This window comes from Haliotis rufescens, unplaced genomic scaffold (genome assembly GCF_023055435.1).
Source record: "Haliotis rufescens isolate VD_foot unplaced genomic scaffold, xgHalRufe1.0.p SCAF_2, whole genome shotgun sequence".
Lineage (NCBI taxonomy): Eukaryota > Metazoa > Mollusca > Gastropoda > Lepetellida > Haliotidae > Haliotis > Haliotis rufescens.
In genome coordinates, this window is record NW_025963890.1 from 66059290 (window position 1) to 66076891 (window position 17602).

Sequence of the window (17602 nt, forward strand, 5' to 3'; positions counted from 1 at the left end):
TTCAATAGGGTTTGAAAATGATGCAAATAACATGATTATTATACCCCCGGCCTAAAAAGGTGGGATATATATTTATACAAAGGAATTCCGTCCATCCGTCCTTCCTTCCGTCCATTTTGTGTGTGACCTAAAACTTGAAAACTACGACATAGATTCTTTTAAACTTGTTGAAAACTTTTAATAACCATAGGAGAGGTGCAGGGCGAAGTTTGACTTCAATATTTGGATTTTCCGAAAAACATAGAGTTTTTTTTCATTTTGTTAATTCTTGAAATCTTTTTAACATTTGTGTGACCTGTAACTTGAAAACCACTGCATGGGTTCTTTTCAAATTTAGGGAACAGTTTCCATATTACTAGAAAAGGTGCAGTGCAAAGTTTGAGTTTGATATGTTTTTCATGTCGTGAACTATATTGTTTAACTTTGACATTTGTGCGACCCATGACTTGAAAACTTCTTTATGGATTCTTTTGGGGGTACAGGTTCTATACTAATAGGAGACGTGCAGTGCAAAGTTTTATTTCGCTAAGAGGATTTTCTGAGTTCATGTTTTGAACTTGGAAATATGTTGGAATCGAAGTCGGGGTTATTAGTGAACCCTGTTCACTTTTTGTCTTGTTTACACTTGTTTCAAACGTGATTAAGTTAAGTATATTGTAACGTGATATCTATTCCCAGCGCAGTTAAATGCACATGACGCAAATGGGAAACAAAGACAGGGAGAGAGCAGGATGGTGATGATTGTGTGGGTGTGAGGAAGGGGTGTATTTGAGACTTTGTTATCACCACCTTTAGTGAGAGGCCGATGCATGTGCCTAGTCATGACACAAGTATGCTGATAGGGTCTGAACCAAGCAGAGAAATAATTATATCAATCAGTGGTTCCTGTTGAAAGTGGTATTAAGACCAGCAAATGGAATTCAGTATGAAATGTCTTTCAACAAGCATTTGAGTTAAGATGTATGAAGGTTTGAGCCGATGTGTTCATCCGTTTACATAACCGTTTTCACTATATCATTGCAGGTATTATGATTTAGAAATTTGTGTTATATTCTAATTAATGATTTAATCAATAGAGAGTCGTAGAATAAATTACAAATGTAGTTGTGGTCCTTAATATTTTCATGAATGCCAAAGATATTATTGATATGTCATGTTTTTCCATGACATGAGCTAATATGAAACGTCAACGCCAGAGAATAACCAGTCTCGATTATTCCCCGAAACAGAAAATCCCATTTGGTGTAAAAGGCAAAATAACGGTAAAAAGTAAATGACTGGATCACTGAAACTCAGTGATAACACCAGGTTTTTGCGAAAAGGGTAAAGCATGTCCTGCCAAACCGATACCTCCCGCAACAGTTAGCATAAAAAGCGTTTGTTGAATGTGTTGCCTGACTTTGGTCCACAATGCAGATCTTCTGGAATGCAACTGCGGCCTGTAAACAAACCAGATTTGACTGATTGTTTGATTGTTTAACGCCGCACTCAGCAATATTCCAGCTATATGACGGCGATCTGTAAATAATCGATTCTGGAGCAGACAATCCAGTGATTGATATCATGAGCACCAATCCACGTAATTGGGATACGATGACATGCATCAACCAAGTCAGCGAGCCTGATCACCCGATCCCATTAGTTGCCTCTTACGACAAGCATAGTCCATTTTTACGGCAAGCATGGGTGGCTTAAGACCTATTCTACCCTGGATCTTCACGGGTCAAACAAACCAGACAATCAAGTGATGATGGATCATATAATCCAGTGACACGAAAACGCATTTACTGATTTTGTTGAAACTTAAATCGATATATTAATTTTTAATAATCTTTAGTGTGTTCACGTCAGAGATTCTGCTGCATACAAGTAAAGAAAAACGTTTACAAAACGATATCTCGGGTTCACAAGCCTTGTTATATACTCACGTACAAGGGCTGTCAGTTTGTCAAGTCAGTATACGGGTCTATACTGCATTGAGGTAGAAACTCGACCTGGTTTACATACAATGATGGCTGACAAAACACTTAATTAGGTGGTCTCCAACAGTCCTCCATGGGACGACCAACTCGAACCTCCGGAAACCTATGATCACTTGTTTTGCAGCTCATTGGGGAGATTTAATGTTTCGACCCAAACATTTCTATTGTGGTTGACTCAGCATAAATGATAAATGCTTCTCAGCATATGCGAGGACTTTAGTCAAAAACAGAAACATTGACCCAATTCAAGTCAATTGAAACGTCAACGCCAGAGATTCCATTGGGCTTATTCGTAAGTAAGCAGGAAGAGCTCTGTTTACGAAAGGTTGTAGACAGTCCAGGACCAACGCTGCATCCTGCCTTGAAGGATTTCATGAACTCACAGGCTGTGATATCACCAACGCTGTCCGGGAAATCGGCAATAAAAAGTTCCTTGAATTGCTCAACATAAGTCTTCCGAAACTTACAAATATGCCATGGCAGAACTAGCGGAGCATGAGAAGCAACCAATAGATCTTGTATGTCCTGTGTAACGTAGCTTTTGCCAATTATGACCTAAATCAAGCCTTGAGACACATGACGTGATACAGACACCTCTGTCAAAAGTGACAAAGAAAGTATTATAGGAAGGACTAAGCACTAGTTCTTCAGAACCTCCCGTCCCAGTTCTCATGTCAGCCTACTTATATGCACGATATCCCGTGCTAGCAGGTTTCACAAAGTGGAAAAAATTTGGGACCTGCATTAATTCAGGCTTTCCTCCCACATCAAACTGACATGCCGTTATAGAATTGTGCTATTCTGCGTAGCATTAAACCCAACTTACTCACTAACTGTTGTCAACAGAACCAGCTCCATTTGCAGTTGATGTACTCACATTATGCAAATGTAAGAAATCAGCATGCAAGAGGAGTGACCTGTGTCAGTGCAGGAGAAGCAAGTTTGCATGGGGGACGAAGCTTGTGAAAATGCCAAGGATACATGATTGGATAAACTTGATTGCTCAAGTTTGATACTCAACGTGTAGAAATGAATAGTGTTGTAGAAGCATAGCAAATGCTTTGTCTTTGATCGTTGATTGATATTAAGAATGGGGAAGTGGGGAAAAGATATTTGTATTTTTGGAGTTGAAGATTTGTTACAGCATAGAAAGTAAACATAAGCTGGTGGTCATCTTAGATTCCATCTTGGCAACCATCGTGGATTTAAATATTGCTAAAAGGTCATAGGTGGTCCCAACGAATATAATAGTACCAATAAGATACATTATAAACATTCTGTGGACTCGGGTGCAATATTACAACCTTGATTCCGACACAGACCCCTATCACGAGCATTGACCATTTGAAAAAAACTGACACCACAATTATGCTGTACAACAGGCCATCAAACTAATAGAATATGAAGTCAAACCTTCCGACACTTTGTTACAGGGATCACGATGAGTAGGCATGACAAAGTGTTTGTATATGTGATTATCATGCATCATTCTGAAAAGATTCATGGCAATTGTATTGTTTATGGTGCGCAGAAATTATACATTTTGATTAGATGACAGCAATATTGTCTCACAGTTTGCAAAGGATCAAGGTTTGATGATCATCCAACAAATAAAGATGAAATATCCCGGTTCAGAATGATTGAGTAACCGATATAGGACCTTAATTTCACGATGAACGGACAGAGGCATGCATTCATGGACACGAAGTTTACGATGTGCACGATGTGCTTGAAAACCTTTGGCACGTTTTGATTGAGCTAAAGATCAATTGGACAGAGCCGAACTGGGCTCAAGTACTTTTCACTGATGGATCGAGATGCTGTCCAGACTTCACAGATTGTCACAGAAAAAATCAGGATTCCAACGTAGCCAAACACAGCGTTATTTAGAAGGCTCAGTCATCATTTGGAGTTGGATCAGTAGAGCTGGACAAACCGATCTCCATGTCCTCCAGCAGGTTATGGTGACGTGTGTGCGCTACAGGAATGACCTTCAGGAAGTGTATGTGAGACTACATGACTGGTGCAAATGAATATATATATATATATATATATATATATGTGTGTGTGTGTGTTTGTGTGTGTGTGTGTGTGTGTGTGTGTGTGTGTGTGTGTGTGTGTGTTCTTGAAATGACGTAAACACTCACGGATTACTTCCACATTCCTAGGGAAACCCCTGGGAATTCCCTTGCACGAATACATACAGAAGCGTTCTTTCTCATCATTTAGAACCTTTAATCTTAAACTCAGCGTTTCAGTATACATTGAGCAACGTCACAGAGTTTGACTGTATGATCGTTTACGAATATCTTCGCTACGACCGAACCTTAGTGAACAAATCGAAGAAATGCACATCCACAGTATCGAAGTATCGACTCGATCCGTGTCTAGGCTGACATAGACAGTCTACAGCAATCTATGAATTTACCTTAGTGTCTAATAAACATCTTAAATCACCCTTCAATGATCGACCAGTTGATCAATGATGACTAAAACATGTAACCGCCGCAGGTTCATTAACAACTTCCGAAATATCTCCCGACGTTTATTGTGTCGGCCATTTTGACGTCTTGAAGTAATGTATTACGACGCGCTGTCATTGTGACTGACTTACTGAGGTAGTTCTTATCAGCCATTCCTCAACTTATGATGATATTATTTGAATAAATTTGTTGTAAAGAAACTACAAACGTTGTTCCTGTAGAGCATGTTGAGCATACATACGTTCATGTCACCTCTCGTTTTGAGGAACTGTATATTCCGCGATACAGCTGGTTGTTGTATTGCTGTCAGTGTAAACATGAAGTCACAGGAATTGAATATTGCGTAATAGATCCTTTGGGGTAAAAAGTAGTGATACCAAAAAGTATAAAAAATTACTTTCTCTGTGCGTGAGTTCATTGGAGTATGAACCTTCATACAGTGAGGGACGTTGTATGGACGTCATCGCAAGCTCCGACATTCATACAGTTTGGCCCTCACTCTATGAAGGTTCATACTCCAATGAACGTACACAAGTGAAAGCCAATCCTTAATTGAAAGAGCATTGGCTACCAGTAACGTCAGAACGGTCATGTCACTGTTGATTCGTCGGGGGGACCCATGGGTATTCCGTGTTGTAAAATATAATGTCTCCATCAACCTGTTTGTCGAAAGAGGCCACTAAGTGGATCGGGTGGTCAGGCACGATGACTTGCTACCATCTTACCCCGTCGGCGCGGGACTCACTGGTCACTCTGGTTCAGGTCAAAGTTCGATTATTTACATGCCGCCGTCAAATGACTGGAATATTGCTGAGTGCAGCGGTAGACAAATATACAATCGTATGGAACAGTACTCGGTTGTTAAGAAGAGTAAAGGATGATCATATCAGCACATGTGTGTAAATACTGTATCTAATTCTACGCATCCTTAAGTAAAATGTGGTCCTTGGCCTTTTAGGTGAACAACTGATTTGCCTTTGCATGTGTTTGTGACGAGTGCCATGCGTTGGGGCAGGTTACTTTCACATTTTCGTAAACACCTGATATTAGCATTATCACTATTTGATAGTGAATCATAAATACATGCTACTAATGAAGTCGGAACCGAACAATGGATTCTGATTTTAGGAGACATTTCTTATGATCATGGAACGATCTTGTCGCTTTTATATACTCAAGTCGGTATATGAGAGGTCTACGTCGGAAAGCAAGCCCTGGTGTACGTATTTGCAATTTATGCTTATACATGTAACACGTAGCTATCTAGTTCGCTTTATGTGCAAAATTGCATCCACGCGTGCCTGCGTAGGAGAACGCCCTGGCTCTATGGGCTTACTTTAAGAGTAATTGATTATATGATATTGTGCCCACCAACCGAAGTTTTACATATCTTTGAGATACCAGCACTTGTGTGTTTAATCATAACTTATTTATGACTAAATTAGGTTCCCATATAGCGTCGCTCGAACACCGAGAGTGAACATTTGTATATGTCAATAGTTAAGAACAAGTTAAGTAAAAACGAGCATGTGCGAGTAAGATAAGGTTAAAATAGGTGTATATTATGTATTACCAACATATCTGCACCACATAGCTCAGTGGCAGTAAACATACACTTCGCACATGACGATGTTTCGTTTTGCTGTTGTTATTGTTGGTTGTTTTAGTTTTATAAGTGTTTTTTTATGTTTTGTTATTTGTTTGTTGTTGGTGGTCAACGGTGTGGTAGACACCTTAAGTGTGTTCCTTTAGCATGCAGATCACTATGTCTTCGGGTGTGAACAGACCTTGGGCTGATTCAAATGAACCCACCGTGGTATTGTTCTATTTCATACTTCTGGTTACGTTCACATTACAGGTGAATGCCACTGCAGTGTAAAAAGCCAGTGCAACCTTCACCAAACAACGTGTGAGTCGGGATGTGAGGCTGGATTCACGGGAAGTCGATGTCAGTATGGTAAGAATAATTTTACATAACCAGATCAACCACAATTTAGAGAGTCAGTTTACATTGGACAAGGGATGATAAGGATTTTTTTGGCCAACACGAACGCATAATGTAAGAAATAGCAAAACGTTTAGAAATCATTTTGAAAGTTATCAGATATATTTAGATGAATGAATATTAGACTGATCAACACTTGTATGTTGTTTTTACTTAAAATAACGCCTTTTCTGATAAGCTGTTGGTGACCTGGTATCGTTGCTGTAATCTGTAGATGATTCTCACGTGGACATTAAAAGCATTGACAACCATTCGTGCCGTCTGGCCAGCATGCAGTCGTCCTAAACCCTGGTTTCTCTGATTCTTCGTAAGTCTTGGCATGGCGCTAGTATCGATACAAGAATGTTGGATCCACGTATTGGCGTCCCTTTTATCAGAAAGGGCACAAGGAAACGCAAGTGCATTTTGATTTTGACGTTTTGGCGACCAATATATGTACATTTTTGGCACTTTTGGTTCGTTAACACTAAATTTGGATACAGACCAATTTAAAAAAAGAGTGTCTCCAAAAATGCATTGTTTTTCCAGTGGGAAAAGTATTTTCATGAAGTGACGTTTCTTTTGCGGCTCAGTATTTATTGACATCGTTTAGGTGCTTGGCAAAATTGCAATTAGTCCGATTTGGAGGCAAGTTAATAAACGAGGAACAATATTTAAGGGAACCCCTGTCGTTCCAGATATAAAATGAAATGGCCAGCTTTGTTGCACCAGTCACTAAGCGGGCATAGCAAACTCAATCAAACTTTGCACATTTTACATGTAGAGCTTGTCGTCCACGGTGATACGTCATGTTTTAATTACATGTGCCGGTTAACGTCACAACCAATATGCCTCCAAAAGTGTACATTACAGAAAATGAAAGATTGCGCGTAATAGGCATGACTGAAGATGGCTAATCACAGAATGCTTTTGTCAGACACTTAGGTAAATGTGTAAAAGTGTGATATCCCGACTGATGGAACAATATCGGCAAACGGTTGGGGAAGATGGAAGACAACATGGAAGGATGCTACGTGGCAGGATCAATATGGATTCACCAATGTGTAAAGGAAAAGATTCATTTCTGCACCAGTAATGAGGGACAACTTTGAGGCTGCCACGGGAAGCCAACTTTTGACGTCAGCGATACGAAACAGGTTGAAAACTGCGGGTCTGAATTCAAGACGTCCTTCCAGAGGAATGAGCATGACTGTGGTACACAGGCGCCTCAGACAACAATGTGTGCAGTTTGGAGGTCGTCAACGGTGGACTTAAAAAGACCAGCCAAATTTTTCGATGAATTGATGTTCGGTTTACGCGTTACAAATGGTAGAGGACGTGTTTGGAGACAGCGTTGAGAGAGGAACTATCGAAGAGTACTTTATGTACAGTGGTGGCAGCATGGTCTGAGCTGGCATCCTATATGACAACAGGACGGATTGGAAGATCGTGCAAGGGAACTTGATCATTAACGTTATGTGGACCACGTTTTATGTACAGTGGTCATACCATTTGACAAGCGCGTTGGTCAGAAGTCTGAGATCCAGGATGACAACTCACGTCCTCAGAGCTAGTGCTGCAGTCGACTGTCTGAGGCAGCAAGGTGTCGCAACATTACTCTTGCCAGCCAAATCTCCAGAGCGAGCGTTACAAGCCGGTTCTGTTCCGGATCCTGTGATACCTCAACCGGTTACGTACGGCTCTACCACTGATTGGTCAACCCAGGAATTGTCCGAGCTGTTTATGAGGGAGTTTGGTATTGATTCCGAAGCTCCACAACCATATGATTGTCTTGTTAACGTGACGTCATCCTCAATGTTGCCATGCTGTAGATTTGTTGTGCCATTCCAGTTTGCATACCTACTTCGCGTAGACGTGGATTTTCAGCAAGTCGTGGCAGAGCGTTATTTATAATTAACTAAAAGTGTCAGAGTACCTAATAGCTATCAGAGCACCTAATAGCTAATAAATCATTGCATGCTGTTCACATTACAAAATCACCTGTGTGAGTTGTCTTCGTGAATGTATATTGAAGCTGCATTGTAAACCCCGCCAGGAAGTGAAAGGGGGATATAGGAATGGGAGCCGTCCGTCCGTCATCCGTCCTTCGGTCATTCCGTTCGTCCGTCACGTTTGACGATTTTTAAACAATTTTAATGTTTCTGGTTTCCATGGAAACAAGTTGGACTTTAAATGTGTACAGACCTGGGGATGAATTGGTGTCTTTTGCCAATCAGGGCATTTGTCATTTTTTTTTCTTTTCCGTTTTTCATGAAATATGTCCGACTTAGTGAATTTTGGGGTGATGTTTCTCTGAAACATTTTCTGTTTGGTAAATATTCCTTTGCAACATTTTGTATGGGTAATAATTCTTGATTACTTACACCCCAACTATCAGTCATTTTATAACAAATCAGGGTATAAGCTCAGATGGACACCAGAACACCACATCTTATTTATTGGATTGGTATACCCGCCCCAAATCAAATCAAATCATTCGAGCAGTTTTAGACCAAGTGTCACCGCCCCTGCACAAGATCTCTACATTCGAGTCTTTCATCTACGTCATCGACATGCTACTGCCACCGGGACTGTAGGACATATGCCTGGTTTGAGGAGGATATGGGCCCAAACAAACATGAATCATCTGCGAGAGGTGAGAATTAAACCCAGAAGTCCGGTATGTGTCCCTGTATTGAAATGATTGCATCGACGGCAACGTATGCGATGGACCAAAACCGTACAGGACTCTTGTGAAACTGGCGGCGAGTCTGGTTCAGTGATGAATCACGATTTCCTCTCCAGTGTCGAAATAAACGTTTTGCACCGAACTGCGTTCGACAGGTCCACAGCTTCGGTGTCGGACATGTGATGCTATGGGGAGCCATATCCTTCACACGGAGATTGTTGGTCGTGGTTCAAGGGACTGTGACAGCAAATCGCTACATCTTCAATGTCACCTACTTCCGATTATCAACAACATAGGGAGTTGTTTCAACATGACAACGCTGCACCGTACACAGCTCGTGTCACTGTTGACTTCCTTCATAATTCAAGCCTCAATTTCTTGCCACGGCCTTCCAGATATCCTGATCTTGACCCGATAGAGCATCTGTGGGATTAACTCGACAGACGTGTACGTCAACGACAACATACGCGACAGACACTTGGACAACTGGCCAAAGCGTTGAAGGAATAATGGAGAAGAATTAAAAGAAATATGCACGTTTAATTGTACTCAGTAAAAAGTTAAAAGTTAGCCTATGCTTTTCTATTTTTTAAGAATGCTTTTATAGGACTTATATTCAGGTATTAACATGCAGTGGCAATTGACCTTCAGTGAGCATGTCAGATTTGTGATAGAATCTGCATGTAGGAGTGGCTGACGATTTGCCTCCTCGTTATGTGTGCCAGGGTGAAATATTTACATACTATGAAGTTAACCATGAAGAGGGGACACATAATATAGAAAATAAAAGTGTTCACATGGATACATAGTTCTACTTCAAAGGTGCTGCCGTTGTTATTTGTTTGTACCTCTTGCTTTCAGAAAACTTACTTTTGGGGCACATCCTAGATCCATTTTACCGAAGACTTGTGGATGGAAATATGACGAATTGTTTCACCTACCACAGAGATATATATGCAAGAGACATCACATCTGCAGACAGAGTGAACACATTGAGGATTCGATATGCAGCAGGTAACACATGCCATTTATAACATTATCATAAAACATCATTTTCTAACACAACGTGATTGTATATGTTCTATTTGCGTCCCTGAGAAGTGCAAGATGAAACCGTAAATAATCGACTAAAGAGTCAAAACGTGATACACAGAATCACGTATATATCAAAATGTCTGTTTACCAGTGAATAGTGAGTTTGCTTTGTGATTTTATCTTGCGTCTATGTATAGTATTGGCCCTTTATGCTATTATAAAATATCTATCTCAAATCAACTTTGTCTCTCTTAAACCATATTTGACGGGATGACAAAATCGAGGTAGAGAGGCAGTGAGAATTAGTGGTTGTTAGCTAGGCAGACTATTGAACAACCGTTACAAAGGATGATACAAGCAACACACTTGGTATGTGTATTCTCATTGGAAAACGCGTTGGCCACTTAAAAATCCTAGATGGGCGCCATTTATGCCATTGCATGTTTATCTCATGATGCAGCTATCCGATTCTTGAGATCTAAAAGTGGTTTCACATGGTTCCTTTATTCCGTAGTCACGAAACTTTCTGCATTAGCCAAGCAGATCTTGTGGCACCAGCCAGATTGTTATGAGAAAGGTGTTTGTTCTCATGTTCGGGGGGGCGGTCGGGTAGCCTCGTGGTTAAAGCGTTCGCTCGTCACGCCGAAGACCCGGGTTCGATTCCCGACATGGGTACAATGTGTGAAGCCCATTTCTGGTGTCCCCCGCCGTGATATTGCTGGAATATTGCTAAAAGCGGCGTAAAACCATACTTACTCACTCACTAAAAGTTCACCTTTTATGTTTGTCATTTAATGCAGGTAGAAAGTGTGGGTGTAAAGAATTGGAGCTGTGCAAGACTCAATGTCCAGATGGTTGTCGCGGGGGCTATATGGGTCCACTATGCAAATACAGTAGGTGTTCGTCGTCTTCTTGTCCAAACCTATTTCGAGAATAACTATACATAAACACATATTTCATCTAATTACAGGATGTAGTTATCAGGATGTGGATGTGGTAAGACACTGTTTCGTGTTTTTTGTTTACGCAATTATTATCATGCATAACTTTGAAGAACGCGACTTTTACATATAAGATAATCTAAATGGTCCATTGAAAATGTTCCTTGGTCATTTCATTTAACGCATGAACATGAAATGGGACCATTTTGTTTGTATTCAACAATTGCGTCATTGCATGATATTACTTAAGTGATGGCGAAAAGATTAGGTAAACAGGAACTAATGAGGTCCGCCGTCTATTTATAATCACTTGGCGCGCTGTTACAGCATCAAACCGGAAGTACAAATTGTACATACAACGTGAATTTAGTTACAGTGTCTTTCTGTGTCGAGCTGGCCGTATCACTGGCGCATAGATAACTGGCAAGTGTAAACAGATAATATGTGAACAACATTACATGTAACTATCAGATTTGAATAAAACAATGACTGAAAGCCGGACAGATCGATCACTGTTTGTGTTTACCGCCACAGGGCCACAAGTAGGTATGATGTTTCATGGGCTATCAAACATGCCACTCTTTCACTGTCAGTCTTCACGAGATGAATGAAAAAGTGACTATGAAATGAAATAATTAATGAATGTTTTAACCTATGCATGTGGTCGAGCATGTGATCTAGGTTTATCTCCTAGTGTACAATCGCTCCACAATTCTACACTTCCTCCGAGCGTGTATTACAAATACAGTTTTAATATATCCAATGAGTCATTTTTAAATTAGTAGTGATATAGTAATTAATCATGAATATCAATATGTAGTCAGATTTGTTCAATTCTTGTTAAACTGTTATATAGTGGGCTAAATTGTGTATGGTATTACAACCTATATTGATAGGTTGATGAAAATTAATGTAATGATGTGTCAATTATTATAAATTTGTAATCAAGTTTATAATGTTTCGTAGTTCATAAATTAAATTACCTTTAAAATGAACTTTGAATATTGTGTATGTTAATGTGTTACTGTTCCAATATGCATCCTAACTATTAGTTTCTTAGTTATCCCTAAAGGAGTAATCTGAAAGGTGAAACAATCCTCTCTATAAGTATATGAACAGTCACCTAATGGCAGGGAACAGCTAAGGGTTGGTTGGTTTGTTGTTTAACGCCGCACTCAGCAATATTCCAGCTATATGACGGCGGTCTGTAAATAATCGAGTCTGGACCAGACAATCAAGTGATTAATATCATGAGCATCGATCAACGCAATTGGGATCGATGACATGCATCAACCAAGTCAGCGAGCCTGACCACCCGATAACGGAAATCAACTCAAAAGTATTATGGACAGAAACACATTCTGAAAAAATGTTTCAGTAATTGTTCCATTTCATCTTGGTAACAATCCATTTAGGGACTTCACCTAGACAGGTTGCAGAATGGGCCCGATTATATCAATGGGCTAGTCACGCCACGCCCTAAGCATGGAAAGCTTGTCTTTTCGAATTTGTCCATACAAACCTATTTGATTCATGAAAATAACCAGCAACACTTTGTATTACAACTTTGCCTAGAGTCGTATGCTAAGGGCGGTGACCAATCTGGCATGTTTAACCTCCGGGTTCTATTTGTCTTCAGGTACCTGACATGGGCCGAGCCAGCCTCACTTTCATTCTGATTGTCAGAAATAGATACAGGGTCTGTTTTGCCGGAATATAACGCCCTTGTAGCCTCGCTTTTTGCAGTCGATTTCATCTATAACTTCGCTCCTTGTTAATCCTCAAATCTCCTTTCTTTCAACATGTGTAACCAAAAATACATAGGTTCTCGCTATAAAAAATCCAAAAGGAACAAATGCTGTTTCTTCATCTGATGGTGAGAGAACTGGACAGATTCATGTCCTGCTTGACTGTACTTTTCCATCACAAGGGATAACTATTTCAAGGTTTCATGCATACAGATTCTTTTTACAATCAGTTCTCATTGTATTAATTTTATTTCATTTTTTTTTAATTGATACTTCTTTTTATAAAATGTGTATAGTAGAAAGTAAGTGATGTTTTAATTGGGTGGAATGAACAAAATAACTTAGATGGTTAGTGACTGTATCTTCAAAGGGTGTAAATGAAACGTAAAATATTGTCTCCCTGAGAGGGTACATATGTTCCACATCATTCAAGGTATTTTGCTTCTCTCCATGCTTTAAACCGTTGTATGATTAATTGTTTGGCTTTCTAATAATCGCCAGTAGCCAGAGGGGTAGCGTAAATCCTACAAGGACTCCATGCAGGTAGCAAAAGTATGGCCTAACTTTGATTGTGCTGGTGACCTATAGCCCATCTATATCATGTATTGTTATATACAGTAATATCTCTTTATCGTCATATGCTTGTTTTAAATAAAGTCTGTGATGATCTTGTTATTGTTGTGTCCTTTGTTGGCATGTTTTTATATAGTCTAAACGTATTTATTATTAATGTCTAAATTGCTGAAATACTGCCGATGTGACAATAAATCTTAACTCACTCATTCACTAATAATGTTTTCAGGGTCCTAAAACACTTCCACAAAGACCATGTTTTGAGTCACGAAACCTTTTTTAGATTTATTTGGTAATTAGGTTGAAATACAATCAATTATTAGGCTGAATGTTTGTGTTGTTTCTCTTTTTGAACTGTTAATGTTTGACCAAACAACTGTAAAACCTTATCAAAAGATAGTGAGTGATTCTTAACTTTCAACAGTATTTGAGGTTATATCATGCCCTCTCAGCTTGGTTTGAGAGGAAAGCCCGAAGTAATGTTATCGTCTGAGTATTGTGTATTGAGGACGATAATGTGTATTTTTTCATTGGGAGTACCTTTAGAATACAGTGCCACAACTTCGCGATCTCTGCCGTAGTTCACGTGTCTCAAAGACAAGCAACCAGTTTAAGTGTGAATCCGTCGGATGTGAACATTCGTGACCAACTCGTGTTATTCCGGGACATGCCGAATAGCGACTCGTGCCCCGCTCGTGGCCATTTTTGCGACCGGGTTCCGTCTTAGCGCAAACGGACATACCTAAATCAATTGTCAACTCGTTGCATAATGGTTCACTAATTTTCCCCATATATTAAATATATTTCAGATGCAATTTAAAGCACTTCGGGACGTGCGGAATTATACAGTATGATTGAACACATTTAACTGTGTCTTTGGAATATTTTTAGATGCAAGACATATGTAAAATCAAAAATTATTTCTGAGGGATTCTTTGACGAAGAACTTGAAATCATACGCGCATTCTGATTGGTTTGTCGTATTTTCGCACATCGATAGGGGGGTGAGTCTTCTTGCAGGTGACGGAAAGGGGCGAGTGGTGACGAGTGGGATGGAACTGACCACAGCTCTTGGCATCAGGCGTCAGGTGTCGAATTCGCGAGTAGGCATGAATGGCATGGCTTTTAATAATTCGTCGGGTGATAATTGTAAGGAACGAGGTAGGCATAAGCATGGCTGGTGACGACACATGTGTGAGTTCGCTTTTGAATCAGTAAATGAATAAAGGTTGCAGGTGAAAGCGACTTGTGTGAATGTTCCAGGACAGTTTCCAGGAGCCAAAATATTCGACACTAAACCCTTTCTTTCTTTTTTCTCGACGTTTTTGTGTGAAGAATGTTGTAGAGCCGCTAAAGAATCTATAATAACCACTAAACAGCTACCTAACCCTAATGATCGTTAAGCTAGGGTTGGTAGATCGTTAAGGTGATCCAAGGGATAAGAATTGAGTTCGTGTAATCTAATGGCCACTATACGGGAATTCCTAACCCTAATGATCGTAAAGGGGTGATTGATCGAAAAGAGGATCCAAGGGCTAAGAATAGAGTTCGGGGTACCCTCCCCAAACATCCGCGACATTTGGATGTGTTGTGTTCCAATAAAATAGACCTAATAAACTGCATTCCTGTGCATGATAATAAAAATTAATAATCGAAAAAAGAATATATGTATATTAATTCCCATTTACAATCATTTTAGCCCCTTGAATTACGAAAAAACGAAATAAAACACATCTTGAAAATAAACGTGCTGTCCTAAACTAGCGCCTTCTATAAAATGCGCCGTCGCAGGATATATTTAGTAAACAAATGTTCAAAATATAGCTGGGCGTATTCAATCTATCACTAGGAGGAGTTTATTCACACTGGATGACCCCTGACTTCACAAGGCATTGTTTTACCGTTGTGAGCGGCAACAAAATACTACAAATATACTTGACACTATATAAAAGAAACTTGACACTGACTTTTAAAATGTAATATAATGCGATTGTTTCAAAATAGGACACAGAAACCATAATTGAAACACTGTTTGAAGATCAATGTACACAATGTTCAAAACATTAATCGTGTCACCTAGACAGACACACGTACATGATACAGTTAATGTCACAGGGGTACAGAAAATGTCAGTATCGGTTGTGCCCACCACGTGCATCAATCACCGCTTGACACCGACGACCCATAGATGCAATCAAGTTATCAATAACACGCTGTTGGATGTGCTGCCATTCATGCTGAAGTGCATCAAGAAGCGCCGGAAGTGTTTGGGGCGGTGGATTCTTTCGGCGAACGCGTCGATCCAACTCGTCCCACAGATGCTCAATTGGGGACAAATTTGGTGACCGGGCTGGCCAAGGTAATGTCTGGATGTTGTTGTGGTGTAAGAAGTCCTGACAAACACGTGCAATATGCGGTCTAGCGTTGTCCTGCTGGAACTGTCCGCCATGAACGTTGACGTGAGGAAGAACGTAAGGCTGTAGGATCAAGTCTCTGTAACGCACACCTGTCAATGCACCTGCCACATGCACGAGAGGCGTTCTACCACCATGATGAATTCCGGCCCATACCATGACACTCCCGCCGCCAAATGGGACAACCTGCTGCACACAGTTGGGGGCGTAACGTTCACCCCGACGTCTGTAGACACGTGCGCGCCCATCATGTGAGTAGGAATCGGGACTCGTCAGTAAACAGTTCATTTCTCCACCTTGCACGTGCCCATCTAACCCTCTGTTGGCACCATAGCAGACGGTCCGCCACATGACGTGGGGTCAATACATGACGTCGAACAGGTCTCCGTGCAAAATGTCCAGCCTCTCCTCAGTCTGTTGCGTACCATTGATCTGATATTCTGCGTACCCCAGGGATCTGTGTGGTTGTAGACGTGGCTGTAGTAGTGCGGTGTCGCAGCCGGATGTATCGATCTTGTGCTTGGGTTGTCACCCTTGGTCTTCCTGACCTTTGTCTGGAAGACAACTCTGTTGGTGTTGTTGTATCGGGTCCACAGTGCGGAGATTGTATGTCTCGATACGCCAAAGTGCATGGCCACTTCTTGCTGAGTTGCTCCAGCTTGTAATCTCCCAATGGCGTTGTTCCGTTGAGCTGCATTGAGTCTTGGCACTCTGTCACCGCTTCTACTGCCGTTATAAGGACTGTATGAACAGCCGTTGATGTGGATTTTTATACCCATTCAGCAGGGGGGGTCTGCATGCTTAAATGCAGGATCCTGTGCTGCACGTTTATTACAGGCGGTTGCGTTTGGATGAAGCTGTAAAATTGATCCCAAAACGCAACGTTTATGTGCTTTGCGTGTGTTTTCGCGAATTATTGAGACATCATCTTTATGTTTGACTTATTTGGTTCACATTTAATGTAATTATTTTAGATATTTGGCAAAAAGTGGTTTTACATCTATGTCAAGTTTCTTTTTTTGAAGAGTATATTTTCACGTGTTTGAAATGTTTGTGGTACTATGTACGTGGTACGGTGGTACTGGTAGGCCAACCGAAATATCCGAGGATCATGCTTTTGCCTTGCATCTGGTAGGTTCCTATTTTTTCGATAATATACAGGCATGAAACTGCATACCATAGAGTGTAGAGTGAGACACAGTTCGGACTGTTTGCCGTCGAATAAGCTAGAACACACGCCCCGACCATGTTTCATACATGTCGCCATGTCACTTGTACACACCACCTTTCAGATAAGTTCGTCGACAGACACCATTATAAGATATTTAAATTAAGCATTTTCAAATGTGTTGGTGCTGTGAGGAGTTCAGTGGTCGAAAAATTCGCCTGCTTCCAACGAGAGAAGTCGAAGGTTTTAAAGGTTAATATTTCCCCTCATTTAAAATCGTTCTGGAAGATTAAATTAAAGGAGTCTTTCTGTAGTCTTTGTCTTTAGATTTTGAGTCTTTGTTAAATTGATAATAACTGAATATACTGTTATATGGCAGTGTAATGTATTGTTCAAGAATGTGGTAATTGTATTGCATTGTTCCTGTTGGCAAACGCATGCCTCCCTCATCTCACATTACATCAAGACCAGCGGATGCTACCAATGCTGGTATATCACCGGTGTAATTGTACTGCATATTTTACTGCCACTCTATTGTGTACTGCAAAATTACTTTGCAATGATTTGTATTGTTTTGCAAACTAG

At 40.4% G+C, this 17602-nt stretch overlaps 1 protein-coding gene across 4 annotated transcripts in view; it reads left to right on the forward strand.

The window, feature by feature from the left end:
* The window catches only part of LOC124134543 (scavenger receptor class F member 2-like), a 46064-nt gene that overhangs the window by 8424 nt on the left and 20038 nt on the right, over positions 1-17602 (forward strand). For all 4 annotated transcript variants that reach the window (XM_046499423.2, XM_046499424.2, XM_048400414.1 and 1 more), the window contains exons 2-4: positions 6324-6422; positions 10000-10152; positions 10974-11066. In XM_046499423.2, coding sequence (XP_046355379.1) covers positions 6324-6422; positions 10000-10152; positions 10974-11066 — 345 coding nt within the window. The remainder of the gene's footprint in view (positions 1-6323; positions 6423-9999; positions 10153-10973; positions 11067-17602) is intronic.